At 37.0% G+C, this 24,547-nt stretch overlaps 1 protein-coding gene and 1 long non-coding RNA gene across 6 annotated transcripts in view; one reads left to right on the top strand and one right to left on the bottom strand.

Moving 5' to 3' along the window:
* The window catches only part of STAU2 (staufen double-stranded RNA binding protein 2), a 310,778-nt gene that overhangs the window by 95,503 nt on the left and 190,728 nt on the right, over positions 1–24,547 (top strand). For all 5 annotated transcript variants that reach the window (XM_049633242.1, XM_049633243.1, XM_049633240.1 and 2 more), the window contains exons 5-7: positions 16,838–16,997; positions 18,256–18,363; positions 20,493–20,705. In XM_049633242.1, the coding sequence (XP_049489199.1) occupies positions 16,838–16,997; positions 18,256–18,363; positions 20,493–20,705 (481 nt within the window). The remainder of the gene's footprint in view (positions 1–16,837; positions 16,998–18,255; positions 18,364–20,492; positions 20,706–24,547) is intronic.
* Positions 217–7,682, bottom strand: LOC125924611 (uncharacterized). Its single transcript, XR_007458483.1, has 3 exons — positions 7,157–7,682; positions 4,069–4,292; positions 217–964 (listed from the first exon to the last, which is right to left on the bottom strand). It is a non-coding gene; the product is annotated as an uncharacterized LOC125924611 (long non-coding RNA).

The raw sequence follows: 24,547 nt of genomic DNA on the forward strand, positions 1-24,547 counted from the left end.
GATGATTAAACATCAAATTTATCTTTTCACAGACATTGCTATATCTGAGACAGAGTTAAAAAGAATTTCATCTTGCCCATCCTTTTATTTTGGACTCCCCCTGCTCCTGCAAACTAAGAGCCTGGTCCTTGCTGGTCCAGTCTTCCCCCTCCTAATCTCACTCTTGCATCGAGAGGGCCGTCGTAATGCAGTGTACCGGTAGTCAGTCTACCTTCATTTGCAGTCTGGCTCCACCTACACCAAGTTGTGTAACCTCTCTGTTCTTCAGTTTCCTCAGCTATAAAAATGGGAATAATAGCAGTATTTACCACTTAGGGCTACTGTGAGAATTCGATGAGTTGCTGTTTGTGCAGTACCGGAATATAGCAAGCTCAGTGTGAGCTGTTATTACTCTCTCAGTTCACAGCCATGAGTTGGACTCCTTTTAAGTGCTAGGTATCATGCCACATACAAGACATGAGGGCTACAGTGAATAAGACTCCCTTTTCCCCGTGCATGAGCAGAAAGCAGTCCCTTCACAGCCTTCCTAGAGCACTGCTCCCAGAATAGTATGTGAATCATTTACTCTAAACTGTTTGCTTTATTAAAGAAAGTATATGGTCTAATACAACATTCACAGACATTTGCAGTGAGTCCTGCCTTTCTTAGACTCAGGAAGTAAAAGAATACCCTTATTTTGATTTTATTAGAATTACATTTTGATAAAACAAGAGCCAAATGACAACTAAGATTATAAGTTTAGCTCTTCATTTAGTTGACTTCATCATAAGTTCACCAGCACTGAAGTGTTCAGTTTCTGGACAGAATTTCTTATGCATGTATGGAATGATTTTGCTTCCTGAGAGATCACCATGGTCATGCTCTTGTCAGTCTCGATCACTCTTCCTGCTTCGGCATTCTCAGGGTCTTGCAGTCTCAGGTTACATTGCAGATTTGTCGTCTTGTCTCAAAGAAGTGTCATCCTCTGCAAATAAGGTTGTAGAGTCTTATTTACAAGGCTTTCTTTTGTTCTCTTGAGTGACTTTTTAAGGAGAATAACAAAAAGAATAATAAAAATTTGCTCAAGATGCATTCTTACTTTACTCCCATGTGGGTCTCAAATTTTCGGAATTCTCTATGTTGCTTCCTCAAATACTTCTGGAGCCTTATACACACTAGGTTTGAATGACTTTTTGATTTTGCTTGACATCCTTTCTTTAAGAATATATGGAAGGCTTTCTCCAAATCAATAAAGGCAGCAAGAGGTTTTTTACTGTACTGAACTTACTAGTTGTCTACATATCTCATTTTAGAACAAAAATAAAACTATCTTGTGTTCTTACCTTCCCTAAATCCAAGTAAGTTCTTTATGTTGAGTTTCAGTAGTCTAATGTAATGTAATAAAACAATCTTAATATCATCAAGAATTTTTCACCCTTGTTTGCTTGCACATCTTTTCTCTCTCTTTTTCTCATCTCTCCTCTCTCATTGAGATAAAAATAAGCAACTTCAACTGTTTCACTATTCTCTTTTACCTTTGGGTCAGGTTTAGAATCTTAGGCCGTGATGTTTGGACTGTGTAATTATCTCAGGTATTATTTGCATCATGGCTTACTGCTTTTCGCAGTTCGAGTTTCCTGGGAGCTTATTATTCATTAATTTCCCAGGCTTTTTCTTGGCCTCAGTTAGCAGAACCTTGACCCACTTGTTTTCTTTATTTCCTTATTATTTGTTGACATTCTCACATTCTCCGGTCAAGATGCACTTCTTCAAAGATAAATGAGTTACTAGACACCTACACTGTGGTTGACTGACAGTTCATAAAATAGTCTACAGAGATAGAACGTAACCTGAAACTGAAATAAATGTCCTTGAAGACATAAAGAGAATTTAAAAAGTTAAAGTTAACATTACTCATTATTTTACATGTAATTTATCTAAAGGTTTATTTAGTTTATACTGGTTTTCTTTTTTAAAAATATTTATTTGGGAGGGGGGTGCAGAGCTCATGTGCACACATGCGCACAGGGCAGAGAGGAGAGACAGAATCTCAAGCAAACTCCCCACTGTCAAGGCAGAGCCTAATGTGTGGCTTGAACTCACGAACCAGGAGATCATGACCTGGGCTGAGATCAAGAGTCCAACACTCAACTGACTGAGCCACCCAGGGGTCCCTTACTGGTTTTCTTGATATCTGAACTTATCAAGGTATTTTCTGAACACTGCCTGATCTTTTGCAGTGCGTTGGCTTCTTGAATGATTGATGAGCCAAATGTTAGTTTTCCTAGGGAGCATGAAGTAGTCTCTCTGGGGTGATATAAGCACTGACCACAAATGCCACCAAGCATAGCAGTTGAAAGGCTAGGGATCTGCTAGTGTTACTGTGGCCCTTTCCTGGACCTCTCCCAAGCAGACATAGTAATGGAGCTAGTGGCATTGCCCCTAGGTTTGAGGAGCTGGTAACAAAGCCCCTAGGTTCTTTACAGGGAATAATAAAAAGCAGGAGAGGTGCTGAAGCATCATGGAAACATTGTGGGATGTTTAAGAAGGATGATGGATTTGTTGCCAAGGAAGAAGGAAGGCAAACAATCAGGATTTCCTACTCTGATCTGACACAGTGTATAACTTGTCCAGGTTTACACGGCCAGTGAAGGACTGAGCTGTCCCTCCAACCCATGATTATATGTTTTCCAGGCTTATGCTTTTTTTGCTGTGCTGTGCTAACTCATGTGAACATCTGCTCTTTGGGAATAATAGGATATCATGACAGACTTATTTAAGAATATTCTTAAGAGCTATTTTGCTCACTGGAAAGAATTTGCAGTGTGAGTAAAATGCATTCTCTAATTTATATTGTTAAGAGGAATCATAATCAGAGGTCAGAACTGTTAGCCTGTCATACTAAGTATTACTCAACCTATTTCCATGCATGGTAGTCAGACTGCCTGTCAGTGTCATGTTTTTACCAGTATTGTCTTGTTGCCATGATTTTGCCTCAGGTACAGGTATTTTGCCACAGGCAAAGATAAAGAGGTTTTGATGTTCTTAGCTTAGTGTACGTCCTGGAGTAAGATAGTTCACACTGACTTATTGATAAAAAGCATACCTAGATTATCTGCAGCAATACAGGAAAAGGAGAGCATAGATAATTGCAATCCAGATAGTATTCCCCAGAGGATTTGTGCAGGAAAAAAAAATAAATTACTTTAAATTACTTTAAATTACTTAGCATTACCTCAAAGTAATTGTAGTTAAAAAAGTAGAAGAGTTTTCTAAAAGTCCCAGGTACTCTTTTATTTTGGCAGAAGTTACTTTTTATACTGCAAAAGGATCCAGGTAGTTGATCAGGTCCTTTTCCCCATTTCTTTGAAAAGTAGTATTGAGTCAGACAATGGTATTGGCTCCAAATGATCTGTATAATTCCAATTAATCGTCTGGTATGGATTATAATAAAATGTCAAGTGTATTACCAATAGCAGAAGGTATTTTTAAAATCCTTAAAAGATGATTATCAATAATTTGAGACTACTTGTATCACTTGAATCTGGCAGCATATTTCCATGTGGCAATTCTAGCTAATAAATTATGTTTGCACTCTCAGCTTCTGTGGAAGTCACCCAAAATTCTGCATTTTAAAAAAATGATTGTGTGAATATGAAACAAATGATTACCCATTTGTTTAATCCATATGTTTAATTTTAATTGCAGGTGAGAGGATAAAATGTAGTTTATAAGTAATTAAGTGTATCTATTCCTTGGCACTTAGATGTTTAATTATGAATTTTATGATGTGTCGGAGCCAACATTTTCTTACAGAAATACAACTCAAGATTTAATATTGGGCAACAGTGGGAAAATGGGATTTAGTATGAAAATATTTGCTTTATGTAAACCTTTTTATGAATGTAGCTAATGCATAAGTGAAGTCAAGCTGTAAAAACAATTAGCTGGGAAAATGCCAAGTTAAGTTTTTTATATTCCAATGAATATCTGTTAACTACACATTATTTATGCAAATGTACGACTAGATTTACTTAGATTCAGGTAAAAAAGACTTAAGTACTAGAAGTATGCAATAAGTATAATTACCATTTACATCTCCAAACAAAGCACATTAATCTTTCTGCAGCACCGCTGATGTAATGTCTCCTTACTTTTGGGAGTATTTGAAGTGGGCAAGCATCCAAAGTTGATAGTGAATTCTGATCAGCAAAGGCACTGGAATAGATGTCTGGGCTGGACATTGTAACAAAGCGAGCCATTTCTAAAGCTCTTGGAAGATTCTACACAATCATCCATTGGAATCTCTTATTCTAGACATTACAAAAAAACCAATTTATTCAAAAAGGGTGTGAAACTTCTCCTAAAAATATAATCTGATATATTTGTGGGTTTGTTTTTTGTTTTTTTTTTTTCATTTAAACTTCTTAAAAGCATGTTCTTTGGGGCTTAAGTTAATGAGGAAACAGAGGATTTAAAATATTTTCTGGAACCATTTTGTTGTTGAAAGGACTTGACAGATTCTTTGCACTAGTTTTCAAAGAACATTCTCAGACAACCCATAACCAAAGATGATCTATTGATAGAATTAGATAATGAGAATCTTCTTACAAGTCAAAGAAAAAATAAGCCATATTTTCTGTAATTTTCTCCAAAAAGTTTTTCTTAAATCATTTGATCCCCTACACCCATAATTTCCTTAAATTTAAGACTCTGCTACTAGACTACTAGCACGTAGTATTTAGTGAAGACATATTAAAAACTTGAAATTTCTTTAAAACATTTTACTAATGTTTTTGTAGTTCACAGAGCACTTCATATGCACACACATATATATCTAACTGAAAATACACAGATAGGATATTTCATGAAAAACACAATAATTTCCTTCTGGTTTGCCACTTGAATAAGGTTGATAAAGTTGATACAGACAAGATCTTTCATATCACTGATGAATCTTAGAGAAACTAAGTCCTCTTTCCCAAAGTGCTTATAGGTAGTTTTTGAAGCTTAAATCCAATTGCTCTAACTGTAAATCTAAAGATATCTTCCTCTATCCACACCATCTTTCAGTGTTTATTTACTCCAAGTTTATAAAAATACTTGGTAAACATTTTTAATTATATTTAAAAATGTTAAGTAATTTTTAATACATTCAAGATAAAAACTTCTAGTAGATTAAAGTAACCTGTAGAATACACAGACTCTTAACTAAGGCATAATACCTAAAACAGCATATCCCAAGGTGTGTTTCATAGAATACACATGATAATTCACGTTACCAAAAATATTTAGGAAACACTGTATAGTATATTTCTGTCTTGAAGCATTGCAGTACAAGCAACATAAAGCCTATGAGAAGACAAATTCATTAATCTTGTATCTATATTAATAGATACCATGAAAATTAATCATGTCTCCAACACAAGAAGTTAGAAAAGGAATAACAAAGTAAGTCTGAAGGAGGAACATGAATGCATCAGTAGATTAATTAGAAAAACAGAAGACTAATAGAAGAAAACATGCAGAATCCAAGATCTTGTTCTTAGGAAGAACCAATATGTAATCTAATCAATGTGAGCAAGTGCGAATGCAGAGCACAAATATGCAGAATGTAGTTGGACGGTGAGGGAAGCCTGACGCCTAGGAAATGACGGTTCTCATAAAGGACTGTTTTGTTCAACTCAAGGAAGACTATTTCAGAATGAGGATAAACTGGGTGATTTTGTAGGAAAATATAAACTGCCAAAAAAGATCCATTGCTATAGAAGTGAAAGGACAAGTAGTCAAATAGCCAATTACCATTACCTCCCCCTACCACCCTGAAGAAAAGCACTTGGCCTAGATGGTATCACACAGAAATTTTATTGAACCTTTGAAAAATAGGAAACACATTATTTTGGGCAATCAAAACTAGCCTAACTGTCTAGCTCAACAGTGCCAGCTAAGACAAAACAAAACACAACAAGAAAGGCTAGAACTTCAGACCAATATTCTTTATAAAATAGCAGTGGAAAAATCCTAATTGAAATATTGGCAAATAGAATTTGGCAATTTATTGAAAGAATAACCACTGCAACCACGTGGGAATTATTCCAGGAATGCAAAATTATTTCACTATTAGAAATATGGTAATGAAATTCACTTTATTAAGAGATGAAAAGTAAAAATTGCTAACTACACAGAGGCTGAAAAAGGTATCTGAAAATTCATTCTTGACTTTGAAAACAATGTTATGAATATTGAATACTTCTTCAACATGATAAACTATATACTCTGTTGATGCACACACACATACATGTACACATACACACACTCCCCTCCTATCCCAACCAAACCCAGTAGCCAGCCTTATGCTTAATAAGGGCATATTAGCCACATTTCCAGTAAAGTGAGAAGCAAGACAAGAGCATCCATTATCAACTGCTATTTAGTATTCTTTAAGGGGTGTGGCTCAATGCAGGGGAAAAAAAGAATAAAATTTGGAAAGAAATAGGAAAAATTACTTTTCTTGGCAGAAAAAATATAATTGTTTATTTGTAAAATTGCGAGAGAATCAACTAAACACCTACTAGAAGCATCAAGAGAATTCAGTAAGGGAGATGAGTGGCCAAGTTAGTGTCCAGGAATCAAAGCCTTCGTATTCACAAATGGGAAGGGGAGACGACCCACGGATCTTCAGCATGCGTGAAATCACTGAGGCTATTTGGTAATAATGTAGACTCCACCAAAGAGTCTGATTCAGTCAGCCTTGAATCTGGATGTTAACAGTGTTCTAGACCCCACCAGGAGGACTCTGATGGTCTTTTGTTTGTTTTTTGTTTTTTTAATATGAAATTTATTGTCAAATTGGTTTCCATACAACACCCCAGTGCTCATCCCAAAAGATGCCTTTCTCAGTACCCATCACCCACCCTCCCCTCCCTCCCACCCCCCATCAACCCTCGGTTTGTTCTCAGTTTTTAAGAGCCTCTTATGCTTTGGCTCTCTCCCTCTCTAACCTCTTTTTTTTTTTCTTCCCTTCCCCCATGGACTTCTGTTAAGTTTCTCTGATGGTCTTTGTGGGGGACCCACACTTTGAGAAATGCTACCCTGAGGAACCCATGCCCATTCCTGTGCCATCACTCCTACCTTCCTGTTAGCTTCCACATCGCTGTGTGTGGTACCAGTTATTTACCTGTCTCAGATGGTATGCTGCGGTACCCAGAGGAATACAGTGGCAGCATACTGTGGAAGGAGAGCCCCCTCCCCTCCAGGTTGCTCCTCCAAGGACTCTTCTGTACAGTTACAAAGTGGAAGCACTTTCAAAATTTCAAAACCGCTCTGCTTGTCAGCCACTCACAGGAGGCACTCCTTGCTGCTTCTGCTACAAGCTATCTATCCAGTGGGATGGCAGGAATTGGGGTGGGGGCATGGCCCACTGTTACCTGTGCTTCCGGAAGACATGAGCAGAGCCTCCAGGGGGGTTGCAGCCACTACTAACCTGCAGATTTCGTGGGGCTGTGTTTCCCTGGAGTTTCTCACTCATTCCCACCAGTCGCTTGTTACTTAATTCTCATGTTCTCTAGTACCTCCCAGCTTGAACACTGCTTATCAAAACTAACTGGTTAAGTTCATTTCCTCTGACTCTGCACTTGTACCCAGGAAGCTACAGAAAAACAACTGTGCTGACTGGTCCCATCTTGAAATAGGGACCACAGTCCTTCAGTGGACTTTTAGCAGTGCCTGCAATCCTACTGTATTCTCCTAGGTGGTTCAGCCTCCTGTTTTCAGAGAGGAGTTACCCAGACTATGCAGTGGCCTGCCAACTGCCTCTCTTTGGACAAACAGCAGCTAGAGACTTAATTTAAGTAATAAGTCAGACCATGTCACTCCCCTGCTTAAAACCCTCTCTGATGGCTTCAATCACATGTGGAATCGAATTCTGACTTACCTTCCTGGCTACTTTTCAGACCTAGTTTCCTACCACTTACCCCTTGACTCATTGCTATCCAGGTACGAGAACACTTCCTGTTTTTAAAAAATGGCTGTATGTTACCTCTGCAGGGCCTTGGCACTTGGTATCTCATTTGCTTGGAACATTTTTTTTCCTCCAGGCATTCATATGCCTGGAATTCTCCCTCCATTCACCTCTTTATTCAAATGTCACTTCCTAAAGGCTCTCTTACTACTCTGTTCTCTTACTTTACTTTTCTTCTAACCCATCTTATCAGTTGCTACTGTTTTATTTGTTGATTGTCTCCTGAGGGCAGTCTACCATCCCTAGGGATTAAAACAGTCCCTGGCATGAATTAGGCCCTTAATAAATATTTCTTAAATTAATTTAATTCACATAGTCCCTGGCAGTCAAGCAAGGGCAGGAAGAAGACCAGGTCATTAATTTCTAAGAGTGCAAAAGGGAGGGATGCTGCTTGTGCCCTCCCCCAATTGGATAGGCTCATTTCTGGGAGTCTGCCAGGACTGTAAATAGGAGTAGGTGAAATCACCTAGGAAGACTCTTTTCTTGAGGAGATTGGATGCAAGGGAGAGTCAAGACTTTTTAAAAAACTTTTTTTATTGAGGTAAAATGCACAATAATGTAAACATCATTTTTACTATTTTCAATTATACAATTCTGTATGCTATGAATTAGTACATTCACATTGTTGTACAACCACTACCACTGTCTAATTCCAGGACATTTCATCACCCTTAAAAGAAAACTCATGCCGATTAACAGTTACTCCCCCTTTTCTCTCTTCACAGCCCCCGCAACCACTAATCTACTTTGGTCTCTGGATCTGCCTATTCTGGACATTTCATCTAAATGGAGTTATGCAATATGTAGCCTTTTGTGTCTAGCTTTCATTTAGCATGTTTTTAAAGTCCATCTACATTATATCCATGTATCAGTACTTATTCCTTTGTATGGCTCTATAGTACTCCATTGTATGGATATACTGCATTTAGTTAATTGATCTATTGATTGATGGACTTTTGGTTTATTTCCACCTTTTGGCTATTATGGATAATGCTGTGAACATTTGTGTATACATTTTTGTTTTTGTTTTCAAAGAGGGCACAAGTGAGCGAGGGGCAGAGAGAGGGAGAGAGAAGTGGGGTTCACCCAAAGCGGGGCTCATGCTCACTCGAAGTGGGGCTCTTGCTCATCCAAAGTGGAGCTTGAGCTCACCCAGTGTGGGGCTCACACTCAGGAACTGCCAGATCATGACCTGAGCTGAAGTCAGATGCTTAACCAACTCAGCTACCCAGGCGTTCCTATTTCAATGCAGTTTTAAATTTCAGTTTTTTTAAAAAAAAATTTTAATGTTGACTTATTTTGAAGAGACAGAAACAGAGCATGAGCTGGGGAGGGGCAGAGGTCTCCAAAGGGAGAGACAGAACCCGAAGCAGGCTCTAGACTCTGAGCTGTCAGCACAGAGCCCGATGTGGGGCTTGAACTAACGGACCACAAGATCATGACCCGAGCTGAAGTCGGATGCTTAACCGACTCAGCCACCCAGGCGCCCCTAAATTTCAGTTTATATGTATCTAGGAATGAAATTGCTTGGTCAAATGGCAATTCTGTTTAAATTTTTAAGGAACTGCCAAACTTTTCCACAGTGGCTGCCCGACTATAGCCATTCTAGTGGGTGTGAAGTACTATGTCATTGTGGTTTTGGTTTGCATTTCCCTGATGGAACATCAGCTTTTAAGCATGAGCTTCAAAAACGTTAAGAGAAGAGACAAAGAATGAGAGAGAGTAGTAAGACTGTAGCCAGCATGGTTTCTTGGACTTACTGTGCTCCCCCAAATTCTCTTTGGTAACCAATGTGACCATTAGTCTCTGAGGTCTAATTTGACTTAAATTGCCTTAAGTGCCAAGTCTGGCAGGACTTCTCCATAGTTTATAGTTAGTACCTCTGCAGTGTATGGTGTTCATTTTATCTAGTTCATTCAGAGACAGCATCGTGTAGAGGCTAAGATCATGGGCTCTGGTGTGAGATTACTTGGGCCTGGGGGGGTGGCCTTGGGCAAATGAAATATCTCTTCCTCATTTCCTTATGTGTAAAATGAAGTTGGGGTTGTTATGGTGACTGAGATTAGTATGTATAGTGCTTGGAAGAGTGCCTGACATGTATTGACTGCTTTGTATATTTTTGTTGTAATCATGATAATGGTGATGATGATTTATCTCGCTATTCATGTAGGGAAGGGGAAGAATAGGTTTATGCTGGATCCAAGTGTAGGATTTAGAGTGGTGATTGTGTATTTACAAAATGGGGCTCTTTGATAACATGCTATGCTTTCCATGGTCTTATTGTGGTACTAGCATCAGTAACACAGTACACATTATTTACTCTGGTGGATTATATTCTGTGTTCCACAAGTCACTCTGCTAATTTATCAAATTTACATTTGGAACACAGATTTACCTTTATTTGGATTGGAACTAGACTTATTTCAGTTAAACATTTTTTTTTTTTTTTTGGTTTATACTCTAGTACAGCCGTATTATTAAAAAAAAATTGAAATTACGAAAGAGAATATCATTTGTAATTCCATCACTTCAAGGCATCCTGTCCCAGTTTTTAGTACATATCTTTCTGTATTTTCCCCTAGGCATTTTAGACATCATTATAATAATTCTACAAATAGAATAGACTATCCTTGCCCTCCTTTAAAGCTTATTTTCAGCTGCCCTGTGAATCTTTTTTAATAGGTCCTAATTTTTGAAATTCCTCAAGACTTAACATTTAGATCCCATAAGAGATATATTTTCAAAATTTATAGATGTGAATAGAGAAAGAACCCTCTCCTATCTAGACATTTTATATACATACAAGCTTGAAAGTGGGCCAAGGACTATTTTATGGCTTTATGATAAAACCTATTATTTTTCTATAGCAAGTAAAAGAATGCTTAGCAGTGCCAAAATGCATACAAAGAGTCAAAATAATCAACATGTCATTTGAATTCTAAGTTTTGGCTGTTAGAGGTCTTTAAACATAGATTCTGCAAATATTCTACAGATAAGTAAACTGAGATAGAAAGATTAAGTGACATTTCTGCTTTCAGTCAATGTTAGAAATAAACACAGAAATCAAAAGCCTCTCCTTATTAGATGAGAAGATAACATGTTCATGTATTTCAAGACATAAACCTGTAGAGGAGATATGAACACTTAAGCTGGGTTGAGATTTATGAATAATGCTATCAAATAAAATGAGGCAATTATTTCTCAATTTTTAAAAGTTCTCATGTTATTTGGAATATGTCTTTCTCACCTTGTAAAAATGATACTTAGGAGAGTAGACATGTTAGAAAAAAAGCAGTCACTGAATGGTAGGGGAGGACACATGGATTTTAGTTGTTTAGACTCATACAAGAGGAGTCTACAAAGAGAGCATTAATGAAGTAACTTTAGGCAGGAAGGCAAGGATATATGATATGGAAACTTCTTATAACTGACAGTCAAATAGAAGTATATGAATAAAATTATGTATATTCTTATAAGAATACTTACATAAGAATGTAAAATCTTCCCTTAACTCAAAAATCAAAACCAAAACTCTATAAGGAATGTCAGACAGTGTTAATTCAAAGGAACCAAATATATATCCTGTCTTTACTGCCGTATGACTTGTGATGTCTTGAAGATAGGCCAAATCTAAAGACTTTTTTGGGATTTAAAGAAAGGGAAGCTTTTATTTTATTTTATTTTGTTTTATTTTATTTTATTTATTTTTGCTTTTATTTTATTTTATTTGAAATTTTATTTGTTTAGTTTTTATAAGACTTCCAGCAGACAGAGGGCAAAGAGGCATGGGGGAAAAGGCCTTACAAGCAGCCTTTATAAAACTTAGACCATTAGGACTGTAACACTCGATGATCATTATTCTGACTTTTCAGTTTGATGGTTACTTGATTGTGTCTCTTTTTTGATCCCGCTTGGCTTGACATACCATAAAAACCTAGGATTTCATTATGGAGCTCTGTTTGTTTCAGTGGCTATTTAGTAAATTGCTTCTGAAGTCTACTAGTGGACCTTAGGTTTAGAAGGAACTTGTATTAGGTTCTTTAGCTTACCAAGGACATAACAAATTTCGTAAACAAATGTGAACACAAAAATAGAAGAGGATAAAGCAGATTTTTGGGAGATGACTTAAGAGTTTCTTGAGTCTTGAGCTCTGAAGTTAGATAGACTTCAGTTTGATTGCTCACAACCATGTTGGGGATATTTGTTAGCTCTCATGGTGATCATGGGGGCATCTGTCTCACCTGGCCGCTGTGAGGTTAAGTGAGAGACATATATAGGAAACCTAACCATGATGCTACAGGAATGTGTGTGGTCGTTTGCTTGTGTGGAGTTTGAAGTAATCAAATCACGTATGCTGTATTGTGAGCTGTGGTGATATCATGGAGCAGTGGTTCTCAGACTCTTAGTATGAAAGATTTACCAGGGAACTTTGTTAAAGTGAAGCTTCTTGTTCTATCCCCAGAGACTGATTCAGCAGATCAGGATTGGAGCACAGGAATGGACATTTTTAATAGGCACTGAGGGTAATTCTGATGAGTGGGATCACACTTTGCAAAGTATTTTGGAGGCTGTGGGTAGAAGCCATTTGACCCTGACCTTTAATATCCTGGATGAGTGAGTTTTCATGGCTCATTTTTTAATAACAGTCACTATGCGAATATAAACATTGCAAATCACTATGCAAATATAAACATTTAGAATAAAAATTCTAATTGAGAAAAATCATTTAAGAATAGCAATGTAAGATTTCATAAATATCTACTAATTTTTAGAAATGTGTACTTGTGTAAAAATCACTTGTTAAAAGCACTTTACCTAGAATGAACTTAATGTTTGAAATAAATAGAAAAAGAAATTCTACTTAGAACATATCAAGCTTCAAAGTTAATAAACTCTGAATGTTCCTTTAGTAAAGGAAACAGGTATTTAGAGACCTGGACCTAACATACAAGGAGACTTTCTGCATCATTTCTGCCATGATTCAGTCTGGGTGCCATTATGGAGGGCATACTGCTTAATTTTAATTGTCACCATGATATGGGGAGATGTGATATATAAGGTAATCAAACCATGCGGGGTAGAATATTAAGAATCATTGTTAAGTAAGAGGATGGAATGAAACTAGAACAAAACAAGTCAGGCATTTACTCTTGGTATTTCCTGTTAGTGCTAGAATAGTTTACTTTTTATGTTAAAATACAGCAAACCTGATTTCTCCTCTGATAGTTACACAATATAATATCCATATACATATGTATCCACATGCATACACATATACATATATAGAGCCATATTTGATGGCCACAAAGGAAGAGGCCCCAAGGGCTCTTTAGTGTGCAATTAATATTTTGGTCAGAAAATCAGCAGATTGTTTCAGTATGGTTATGTGTTATGACATCATATTCCAGTAAAGTCATAATGAACAGAAATTTTGTTTGTCTCTGTGGCAAACCGAAATGAGTTTTGTAATTGTCAGCAGGCCTTAGTGATTATAGTGGCGCCCACTCCCTCTACTGTAGTTAAAGGTCTGTTAGCATTCCAGTTGTGGACCTCTGTTTTCAGAAGTGTATAATTAATTGTAAACATTTGCTCTATGGTGAAAGCTTGCCATGTAAGATCTCAGTACAGGAGTCAATTTCTGATTTCAGGTTGTCTGTTTTAAAGTTTTATAGTGGAACCAGTTAAAAATATCCATGAAATACTGTGTAGGTGGAAAACTGAATTTTGTGGTGTACACAATGAAGATAACCTGCATTTATTTTGTTAGTCTTTTAAGATCTATGCAGTAAGGGTATCTAAAACAATAGGAAAATGCACTTCAGGAATGCAGTGAGAGATTGTGTACCTCAGGATACTAGGTCTTGTAATCGAAGAGCAAAACAGATTGTGGTTTTTGATGCTTCGTCTTAGCATATTAAAAGTATTTTACTGTCAGTGATCTTTTTCTTCCTTTAACTTTTTTTATATTTGCCTGTTTAAAATGAGAACCTATGACATAATGAAAACACATTTAAAATACTTTATCTTAAAACAAAATAATAGAAAACTGTGGCCAAGAAAATTGACTTTAAGAATTTAAAACAGCGACCATTTCTTTTTTTCCTACTCTGGATTTCCCCACTGCAGATGACATTATTGATTTCCCTGACATTGTGTCGTAATTTCTTTCCTAACTCTGACCCTCTTTTTGTCTCCTTCACTGCCGTCTATTGTTTCCCCTGCCTTTTGATCATGGGCCTCAATCAGATCCCAGCCTTAGGCTCTCCTTTTCGGTTCCTTTACACTTAACCCTTTCCAGGTGCTGACCCACTCACATGGTTTCAGTTATTGTCTCCCAGAACTGCATCTTCAGGGCTGATGTCCCTTTCTGGTCCTTTACCTTCTGTAAGCCTTCGCTAATTAATGCCGTCTGCCTGCCGAATTCTTCTATGACAGGCTCTGTGCAGTTTATCTCAGGCTGAATATAGAACCCCACTCTTCAGATGTCCAGTAATCATCCCAAACATAGTAGGACTTCAGTTGGACTTCTCTTTGCTTTGAAACAGACATTTTTCAGCACCGGACTGATTTTAACTTAATTTTTTTGACATCATGTTGTAAATCCACCACTCCCATCAAAATCAATCCTTTTACTTTTACTGAATTGCCCAATTCAGTGGTGTTAGTTCTCAGTCATCATTTCACTTGGTCTGTGAGTATAATTTGCCACAATTGCCCCCTCCCTCCTCCTAGATCTACTTTTTCCCATTTAACTTTCAGGAAGGACCCTGTGCTTGCCGTTCTTTTTCCTGTCACTCCTTCCCACAGAGTTCTCACTGTCCTGTGGCTTTAAATTCCATCCATATATTGATTGATGACTTTCAAATTTTATCTTCACCTTGGACCTCTTTCCTAGAGTCCAGACTTAGAGTCCAGACTTGACTGTTCATTTGACATCTCCACTTAAGATGTCTAAGCAGGCTGAGTGATTTAATATCCCCCAACCAGAGCGGCTGATACCCACCCCCAACAAACCTGTTCCTTCTCCAGTCTTCGCTGACTCGGTGTACAGGTACTCTGTCTTCCACTTGTTCAGCTCAGAAGCCCTGGGGTCATCCTTGGCTCTTCTTTCATATTCCATAACTAATCCTCTGGTAAACCCGGCCAGCTCTGCTTTTGAAATTTGTTCAGAATTGAACTGTTTCTCATTACTTGGACTGCTGCTACCCTAGTAGGTCCCTGTTGCTGTTCCCTTGTGTTACTGCAGTAGTCCCCTGATAGATCTCCTTGCTTCCATCATCATCCCCTACTGTTCTCAGCATAATCGTTAGGTGATCCCTCCAAAATGCAAGTCACGTATGTTACTTCTCTTCCAAACCTTCTAGTGGCTGGCCATTTCACTCAGGGTAAAAGTTGGATATTTACAATAACTTTTATGTAAGGCACTAAGGAATCTGGCTACCTCTTTTCCTTTGTTAGCTTTCCTTTTCTCACTTCCTCAACTGTAGCCAGATAAGCATCTTCTGAATTAATTGAACATACTTGGCACACTGCTGCCCCAGGACCTTTGCACTTGCTGTTTTCTCTGCCTCAGATGTACTGTTCCAGATATCTGGGTGTTGCCTCCCTCAGTTATTTTAGATCTTTACACAATTGTCATATTCTCAATGAGACCCTCCTTGGCCACCCTGTCTAAAACCTACCTCCCGAACACTTCTGAACCTTTCCTTCTTTTTCTGTTTAACTTAGATCTCTAACATACTAGATACTCTGCATATTACTTTAGTTACTATCTGTCTTACCCAGTACAATGTGTTTTTGTTCATTGTCATACTCCCTTGTCATATAGAATGTCCTCCACAAATAATTGTTGAATTAGTGTATTTTATTGCATATCCTCTTAATTTTTTCTTCTTAATTTCTTCTAGGTTTGTTCTTTCCTCATTCAGCCCTTTTATCGCTTCATATCTTCATCACTGGTACTGTCTAGTTGTGACTCCTTACTTCAGTTTTGTTAAACGCGAACCTGCTAAAATTTCTCTCTTTAAATACGTTTTATTATTATACTGCTTATCTACTTAAGAATTAGCTTACCTCCCCATTCTTTCTTATGTTCGATCTGATCTTATTACTTGGCAAAGTACTCACTCCTTTGGAATGGAGCTGTAGCTCTATCTCTCTGCCCCTCCCATGTCTAGTCATAACTCTTCTGCTGAAGTCACAGAAATCTGCGTCCTGTCCCCTGAATGGGCTTACTTGTCTCCTGCCTCTGTTGTGAGTCTCCTCCTTCAGCACCAGACCATTTGGCTTGTTTCTGTCAAAATCTGACTGAAAACTGGGGCGCCTGGGTGGCTCAGTTAGGCATCCGACTTCAGTTCAGGTCATGATCTCATGGTCCATGAGTTCGAGCCCCGCGTCGGGCTCTGTGCTGACAGCTCAGGGCCTGGAGCCTGCTTTGGATTCTGTGTTTCCCCTCTCTCTTTCCCTCCCCTGCTCATGCTCTGTCTGTCTGTCTCTCTCTCTCCCTAAAAAATAAATAAACATTAAAAAAAAAAACTCTGACTGAAAACTTCTTACTAGAAGTCTTTTGTGATATAATTGAATAAATTTTACTATATTAATTTATGTTTCACATTGTTTTCTCTAATATGTTTTTCATGGAGATAGATACCTATAGATATATTGACTCATATTTTATCTTTTATAAATACATTTGTGAGGTTAAAACTTTACTGGGGTTAATAAGAGGGTATATAGTACATTATATGGTTGGTATCAATTTCAAGAAAACAAATCTTATTGATGATTATAGAATGATTTTATTGAGCAAACATTAGTATTTTTATTTTCTTATTTTAGGTATCATTGCCCAATGCCCAAGATCTTTTATGTTCAGCTGACTGTAGGAAACAATGAATTTTTTGGGGAAGGAAAGACTCGACAAGCTGCTAGACACAATGCTGCAATGAAAGCCCTTCAAGCACTGCAGAATGAGCCTATTCCAGAAAAATCACCTCAGGTATGTTACTGCTACATGTGACAGTCTCTTCCTTATCGTTCCCTGGTGAGATTATTAACAAGACAAACAAATGCATTTTTATAAGTAAAAGAAATCATCTCCTCTGATAGGAAAGAATATTAGAATGGTGGCCTGCTATGATCTGCCTCTCAGATTACGTGCCTCCTGCACTAAGCTCACGTGTTCCTGCTAGGATGACCTTACCTTGGAGAACTTTGGTTCACCCACAGAGTTCACTTCTGAGGCAACACAGGATTTAAGGATATGAACAAGGATGGGAAATAGCATTCATTTACCTTAGATTTAATGCTGTGTTTACTGAGTATAGAATACACTGTGTTAATCTAGAGTCAAGGAATTTAAAGTGGAAGAGATTTGTGTGGATTTTTTTCAGCCCCACTTTATTTTACAGACCAGGATATTGAGGCTGATCCTGAGTAATTTCACCCATTCCATGGCTTTGGCGACTCTCTCTGTTGATTTCAAAACAGTATCTCCAGCCCAGACATGTCTTATAAGATACCTTCTTATTGAGCTATCCACTTAGTTATTGCAAACTGTACTGTTCAACCCCTGCAGATGCCCTACTATCAGACCTCTTGTCCTTCCCCTTTGAGATTCATCTTAGTTAGTGGCCGACGTAGGTGTTTTTCTCCTTGTACACTTTCATTATGACTCTAACCTCTGTGCTTATCTGTTTTTACACCACGTCATAAGTTTCTCGATAGCAGGGATACTGTTTCTTGATCTTTTTATCTCTGAGACTTACCCTGTGTTCAACATATATGAAGCCCTCCAGAAGTATGTGGTAAAGAAGTGAATAACTAAATTGGTGCCAGAATCAAAGAGCTCCAAAATCCTGGTTTACATCCTGTACTCCTTCTACAATTCAGTGTTTACGAAAATTAAATAGCATTAGAATATTGGGGATATTCTAATGGGTGGGGGATACAGATCTCTAAAGAAAAGTGAGTCTGGGGACATAGTATAAACTCAAATTTGTATATGGTTGAGTAAAATTTTTCCACACTCAACATTTATTCTTCCACTTTCAGGGGGGGAAATACCCTAAAAATTAAATTACAAAAAGCCTCACAACAAAGCCTACAACTACTCTTGTTACATAGGAATCCACAGGATACAGTCTCTGGTTTCTTTTTTCTTATTGTATTTCAGATAGGCCCTCTTTATTGTAGAATATATGTAACAGTTTGCTACAAAGCGGGTTTTCATTGCCATCCTGTATTTTGTGATTTAGAACGGTGAATCCGGAAAAGAAATGGATGATGACAAAGATGCAAACAAATCTGAGATCAGCTTAGTGTTTGAAATTGCTCTGAAGCGAAATATGCCCGTCAGTTTTGAGGTAAGTGCTCAGTAGAGATCTTCCATTTCTCTCCCCCTGCTCCTCACTTTTTAAAATAAACGAACAAATAAATTAACTGGCATACTAATCTCCTGAAAGAGTTCAGGTGCTTTCTTACGCTCTCACTGTCTATCATGAACTCATATAGGCCCTGGAGAAAGTAGAATATACTTTCTATACTTACTGTATACTTACTATAATATACTTACTAGAATATCATGGATTCCTGCGGATCTCTTTGGCTTTGCTGTATTAAACTTTTTTTATGTATATATATAAATATATTTATATTTTTGTATATATATATATATATATAATTTGTAGATTTGTAGTATGCTATAGGGTTTAGTGTTTTTGGTAGGATCAAATTGAAAGTATTCAAGTTAATGTTTTGTGACACATATACATGGATATCTAAATTCCTCTAAATTTGTGGAACCAAAATAGGTTTAAATTTAACTTTTACCAATAAGTCACAAACAAGTAATTAGCAGCTCTCTACGTTACCGCCAGATAAACATGTCACAAAATATTTATAAAAATCATGTGACATATAAAAGGGAAAAAATTTAAATCATTGTAATACCTTCTTTATTAAGAGGTCATTAATTTTGTAACTCAAATATCTAGAAAATAGACAAAACCCAGGAAGTAAGCTAAAACGGTTGTAGAGTTTCCTCCTTCAAAGTGGGTGGAGTTCACCTACTAGAAAGGTCCCACATTTTATTCACTGTCAAGATCAACTGACCTCAACTGAGAACCTGTCTTTTTAGACACAATCCTCCTAAAGTTGGGTTATCTGATTTCTTAGCCTCTAGCAGATTAAAAGCAGAATGAGGAAGGCAGGAATAGAATGTACTTGACGGCCTGTTGGTCCTAGCAAGAAATGATAGGGAAAATGTACTATCAAAAGTAATTACATATACTCAAAAATTGTTGGAGCATGGGTCTTTTAAAGGCTACAATGAATAGGAATAATTTTATAAGTCTTAGAATTCCTTGAAAGCATCAATACATTATAGTATAGAATATTTGGTGTTCATAATGATCTAATGTGAACAATAAAAAGGTCAAATATTTAGTATTCTGTTAAGTCGGTAAAATGTGTACTTTTTTTTTTAATTGAGGAGGGTGCCCATCAAAGTTATTAAAATAAACAGTTTTAGTGTTTCAACTAGTAAGCTTAAATTACATGGAAAGTATGCTTATCATAAGTTTCTTAGCCCCAGTAATGTTGGATTATTGAGATACTGTGTTGTTTTCCTTTTCCTAATTGATATTATTAGAAGACAAAATTTTAATATAAAGTTACATGGTAAACTATTTAACTGAATAGGGTTTCTTTTATAAAAGGTCCGAATTTTGAAGGAGACTAAAGTTTTTAGCATTTGGGTTTTGGAGAGCACCTTTCCTCCAAAAACTGGAATATTTTAAAGAGCACATTAATACAGGGTTTAGGGATGCTCATTCATAGCTGGCAGATTCATAATCCATTACTCTAGAAACATAGGTATTTTTTATGGTATGTCTACTTACCTTTTTAAGATCATGTCACAGAGAGTAAACATTCCTTTCTATAAAACAGCCTTTGAGGTCTCCATCAAAAATAGGTTATTTTCACCCATAAGTTATTTTTGAGAGGCTTCCACTTGTAGGATGCTTTATGGGCTAGAGAACTCCAGTAAGAAATAGTCCTTGGACTTCAGTAACTTATTCTTACAGAGGAGAAATTAGATATTTACACAGTTATATACAAACTATTATTCTGCATGGTCTGTGTAGCTAATCCAATATGGTATGTTTTATGTTCTTAATTTTCTGTTCCATAAGAAACTGGGTCACCATAATTAGAATTGCCTATTTTAAGCTAGTAAAACACAAATTTTGAGTGTGAATTGAATGTATTTATTTAGATTTTTGTTCTTTCAACTTCATTTTATTAAGCAGCATAAGTATCAAAAAATGAATGGCCCCTATATAATGTCTATATAACTTTATTAAAGAAATCTATAATTTTGGCATAATTTTTTGTAATTTCAATTTTGATTATGATACGAGTGTTTAAAAGATGCATGAGATGATAACACTACTTAAGAGCCTATATTCAATAGTTTACTTATATTTAATAGGTTATTAAAGAAAGTGGACCACCACATATGAAAAGCTTTGTTACTAGGGTGTCAGTAGGAGAGTTCTCCGCGGAAGGAGAGGGAAATAGCAAAAAACTCTCCAAGAAGCGTGCTGCAACCACCGTCCTACAGGAGCTTAAGAAACTCCCGCCTCTTCCTGTGGTTGAAAAGCCAAAATTATTTTTTAAAAAACGCCCTAAAACAATAGTAAAGGTAAGTGTGTGCTTGCGAACATTAGTCAGGTTTACTATATAAATACTATGGTAACTATAGATAAAAATTTTTCCGTAGGACAGGCACCTAAATGTATGGATTATATACAATCCCAGAGTCACCGGTGGTCCTGGACTATAAATTAATAACACTCTATTTTGTTTTAAAATTCTTTTTACTGTTCATTCTTTTATTTTGAGAGTGCAATAGAGTGCATGTGTGATCAGAGTGGGGGGGGGGATCAGAGAGAGAGAGAGAGAGAGAGAGAGAGAGAGAGAGAGAGAATACCAAGCAGGCTCCACACCATCACCATCGAGCCTGATGTGGGGCTTGAACTCACCAACTGTTAGATCACAGCCTGAGCCAAAATCAAGAGTCGTATGCTTAACGACTGAGCCACCCCGGCACCCTTGTTTTGCTTTTAGACACTTGTATACCTGTGTTTGTTCATCAAAAAACAGTACCTTCCATATTTCTAGTTTTTATGGTTTAAAAAATACTTTCTCATACATGGTCACCATGTGATTCTCATCAGGACTGTGTAAGGTAGATGACGTTACCCCTCCTTTTACAGTAAGGTTTCATGAAACATGCGTGCTCAAAGAATTTGCTCGCTTTTATTCACCTCACGTGTGGAACAACTTGAAGGACTCTGTTTTCCAACCCAACGTTCTTTCTGCACACAACGCTGTAATGTAGTAACTTGTTGGGCTCTCATGAAATGATGATGGGTTACAGAGTAATAATCATATGAGTCGTACTAATGCTGGTGACGGTGGCAGCAGCCGGTAGATATAAAGCACCGTGTGCGGCCAGCTTTGTCCCAGCACTTCGTGTGCTTTATCACATTTGATGCTCGCAGCAGCCCTGTGAGGTAGACGGTACTGTTTTATTTCTGTTCTTTCAGGCATGTAGAGCTTGGCCAAAGAAGAAAACAGAGCACACACTTTTGCAAGATGCTGTGACTCTTTCTTTTACTGGAGCAGGTTTTTCTGTTTACATTAACAACAACAACCCAAAAAGGAATGAGCTCAGTCGACACTGAGTACAGGACACTGCCCATGAGTGCGCACTGTGTATGGGATGAATGAGCTAGCCTTCTGTTTACAGAGAGAGCCTTCAGTTGCCAGCATGTCACTTGCCCCCTCAGTGTCACTTCTCTAGCAGACTTTGGGTTAGCTCTACGAATCAAGGGTTACAAAAGCACGGGTTTGAACCACATGGGTCCATTTGTATGCAAATTTTTCTATAAATACAGTATTATAAATGTATTTTTTCCTTATAATTTTCTTTTCCTTTTTTTTCTTATGATTTTCTTAATAACATTTCCTTTTTTAGTGTAAGAATACACTATATAATACATAAAACATACAAAATATGTGTTCATTCACTGTTTCTGTTATTAGTAAGGCTTCTGGTCAGTTGTTGGCTAGTTAGTAGTTAAGTAATTAACCATTACCAGTTAAGTCTTGGAGGAATCCAAACAAAAAAACAAAGTTATACGCAGATTTTTGACTGAGTGGGGCGTTGCCCCCCCCCCCCCCCCCCACACACACACCTTGTTCAGGGGTCAACTGTACGTTTTATCTGTGACAAACCTCTTTTGTTTAGATTGTACTATGGTACAACTGGTATTTTTATAGGTTTTCTGCATTTTGTACCTTTGCTTTATTTAAAAATACATGCATACATATTCACATAAATAAGTAACTACATAAACGTGTTCTTAATGAATACTATCATTATGACAAGGTGTAGGTTATGTATTCCTTGAAATAGCATTCTACATGGTATGTAAAGTAGACTAAAAATAAATGGCAAATAGATACACTTATGAGTTCTAGTGGTTCTGAGGGCTGGTTTTCATTCATATGCTCTAACCACATGGTTAGGCTTTAGGATAATGGTTGTTTGTGGGTTTTTTGTTTTTTTTTTAGCATTTAAGTGGGTTTTTAATTGAAATACATTTGACATATAACACTGTGTAAATTTAACGTGCACAACCTGTTGATTTGATATATTTATATATTGTAATTGTTACTGTAATATGTAGGTGTAATTATATATAGGTATAATAAGCACCTATATCATACCACATAATTATCATTTCTTTTTAGGAGTTGGAATAATTAAGATCTAGTCTGTTAGCAAGTCTGATGATTCTAATCCAACATTTGTTGTCTTTTTCACTCTACTGTACATTAGGTCTGCAGAACTTATTTACTACTTGTTGCAAATTTGCACCCTTAAACAACATCTCTCCTATCCCCCTACTTCCCAGACCCTGTAACCACCATTTTGCTCTCTGTTTTTATGAGTTTGGCTTTTTTAGACTCCACGTATAAGTGAGATCATGCAGTATTTAGGATAATCGTTTTAAGAACAGAACGTTTGGATTAAGTTTTGAGTGTGAATCCCTGTGACCTGAGCAAGTAACCTAACTTTTCTAATCTTACATTTTGTTTTTTATAAAGTGGGAATAATAATTGAACTAGTTTCATGGGATTGTCATGTGTTAACTGAGATAATACACAGAATGTATTAGTAATTATTATTAAGTATTTATTAACAATACAAATAAAAAGTGCTCAATAAAGGTTAACTATTGTTATTCTATACCTGTCTATTCACATTTTAGATGTATGTGAATATATCTGTGGTCTGTTTTCTGAAATATTTTTTAAGCATTTTTATTATTGGGGTGCCTGGGTGGCTCAGTCTGTTGAGCGTCTGACTTCAGCTCAGGTCATGATCTCACAGCTCATGAGTTCGAGCCCCATGTCGGGCTCTGTGCTGACAGTTCAGAGCCTGGAACCTGCTTCGGATTCTGTGTGTCTTTCTCTGCCCCTAATCCACTCGAATTCTGTCTCTGTCTGTCTCAAAAATAAATAAACATTAAAAAAAATTTTTTTTAAAGAATTTTTATTATTGAAGTATAGTAGAAGTACAGTGACATACTTGTGTCTGGAGTACAATATGTTGACTCAGCAGTTCTACACGTTACTGAGAGCTCACCACGATAAGTGTAGTTGCTATCTGTCACCATTTGTTATTACAATATTAATGGCTGTATTCTCTATGCTGTACTTTTTATCCCTGTGATTTATTTATTTTGTAATTAGAAGTTTGTACCTCTTAATCCCATTCACCTATTTCACTCATCCCCCTCCCCCCTGCCAACCACCAGTTTGTACTATGTATTAGTGAGTCTGTTTGTATTTTTTTGTCTTAAATCTTTTTATGTATAAAATCTATAGCTCTTCCACGATGGAAGAACAGTGCTCTACATCAGAATGGTAGTACAAAACTGGTCACAATAATTTCCATCGAATTTATTAAACTAAATCTAATCTTAATAAGTTATGAATAATGAGCCATTAGGCTAGAAAAGATCTATACTTTTTTTTTTAATGTTTATTTATTTTTTGGGAGAGAGACAGCGTGAGCTGGGGAGGGGCAGAGAGAGGGAGACACAGAATCTGAAGTAGGCTCCAGGCTCTGAGCTGTCAGCACAGAGCCCGATGCGGGGCTCAAACTCACAGACCACAAGATCATGACCTGAGCCGAAGTCGGACACTCAACCGACTGAGCCACCCAGGCGCCCCAGATCTATACGTTTTTATATAGGATATAAATATAACCCTATTGTTTTTAACGATAGCCATTAAAAGCAAGATTATTGTTTAAATGTTATTCCCCAGAGTGGAGAGCAACATTTTAAATTCTAAGAATTATTTGCTGCTACTTCTAGTATATAAGTATATTATTCCAGAACTTTCTTCCTATCCACCATTCAGATCTCAGCGTACACTTGACTTCTTCAGGGAAGGCTTCTGTGTTCT

This window comes from Panthera uncia, chromosome F2 (assembly GCF_023721935.1).
Source record: "Panthera uncia isolate 11264 chromosome F2, Puncia_PCG_1.0, whole genome shotgun sequence".
NCBI lineage: Eukaryota > Metazoa > Chordata > Mammalia > Carnivora > Felidae > Panthera > Panthera uncia.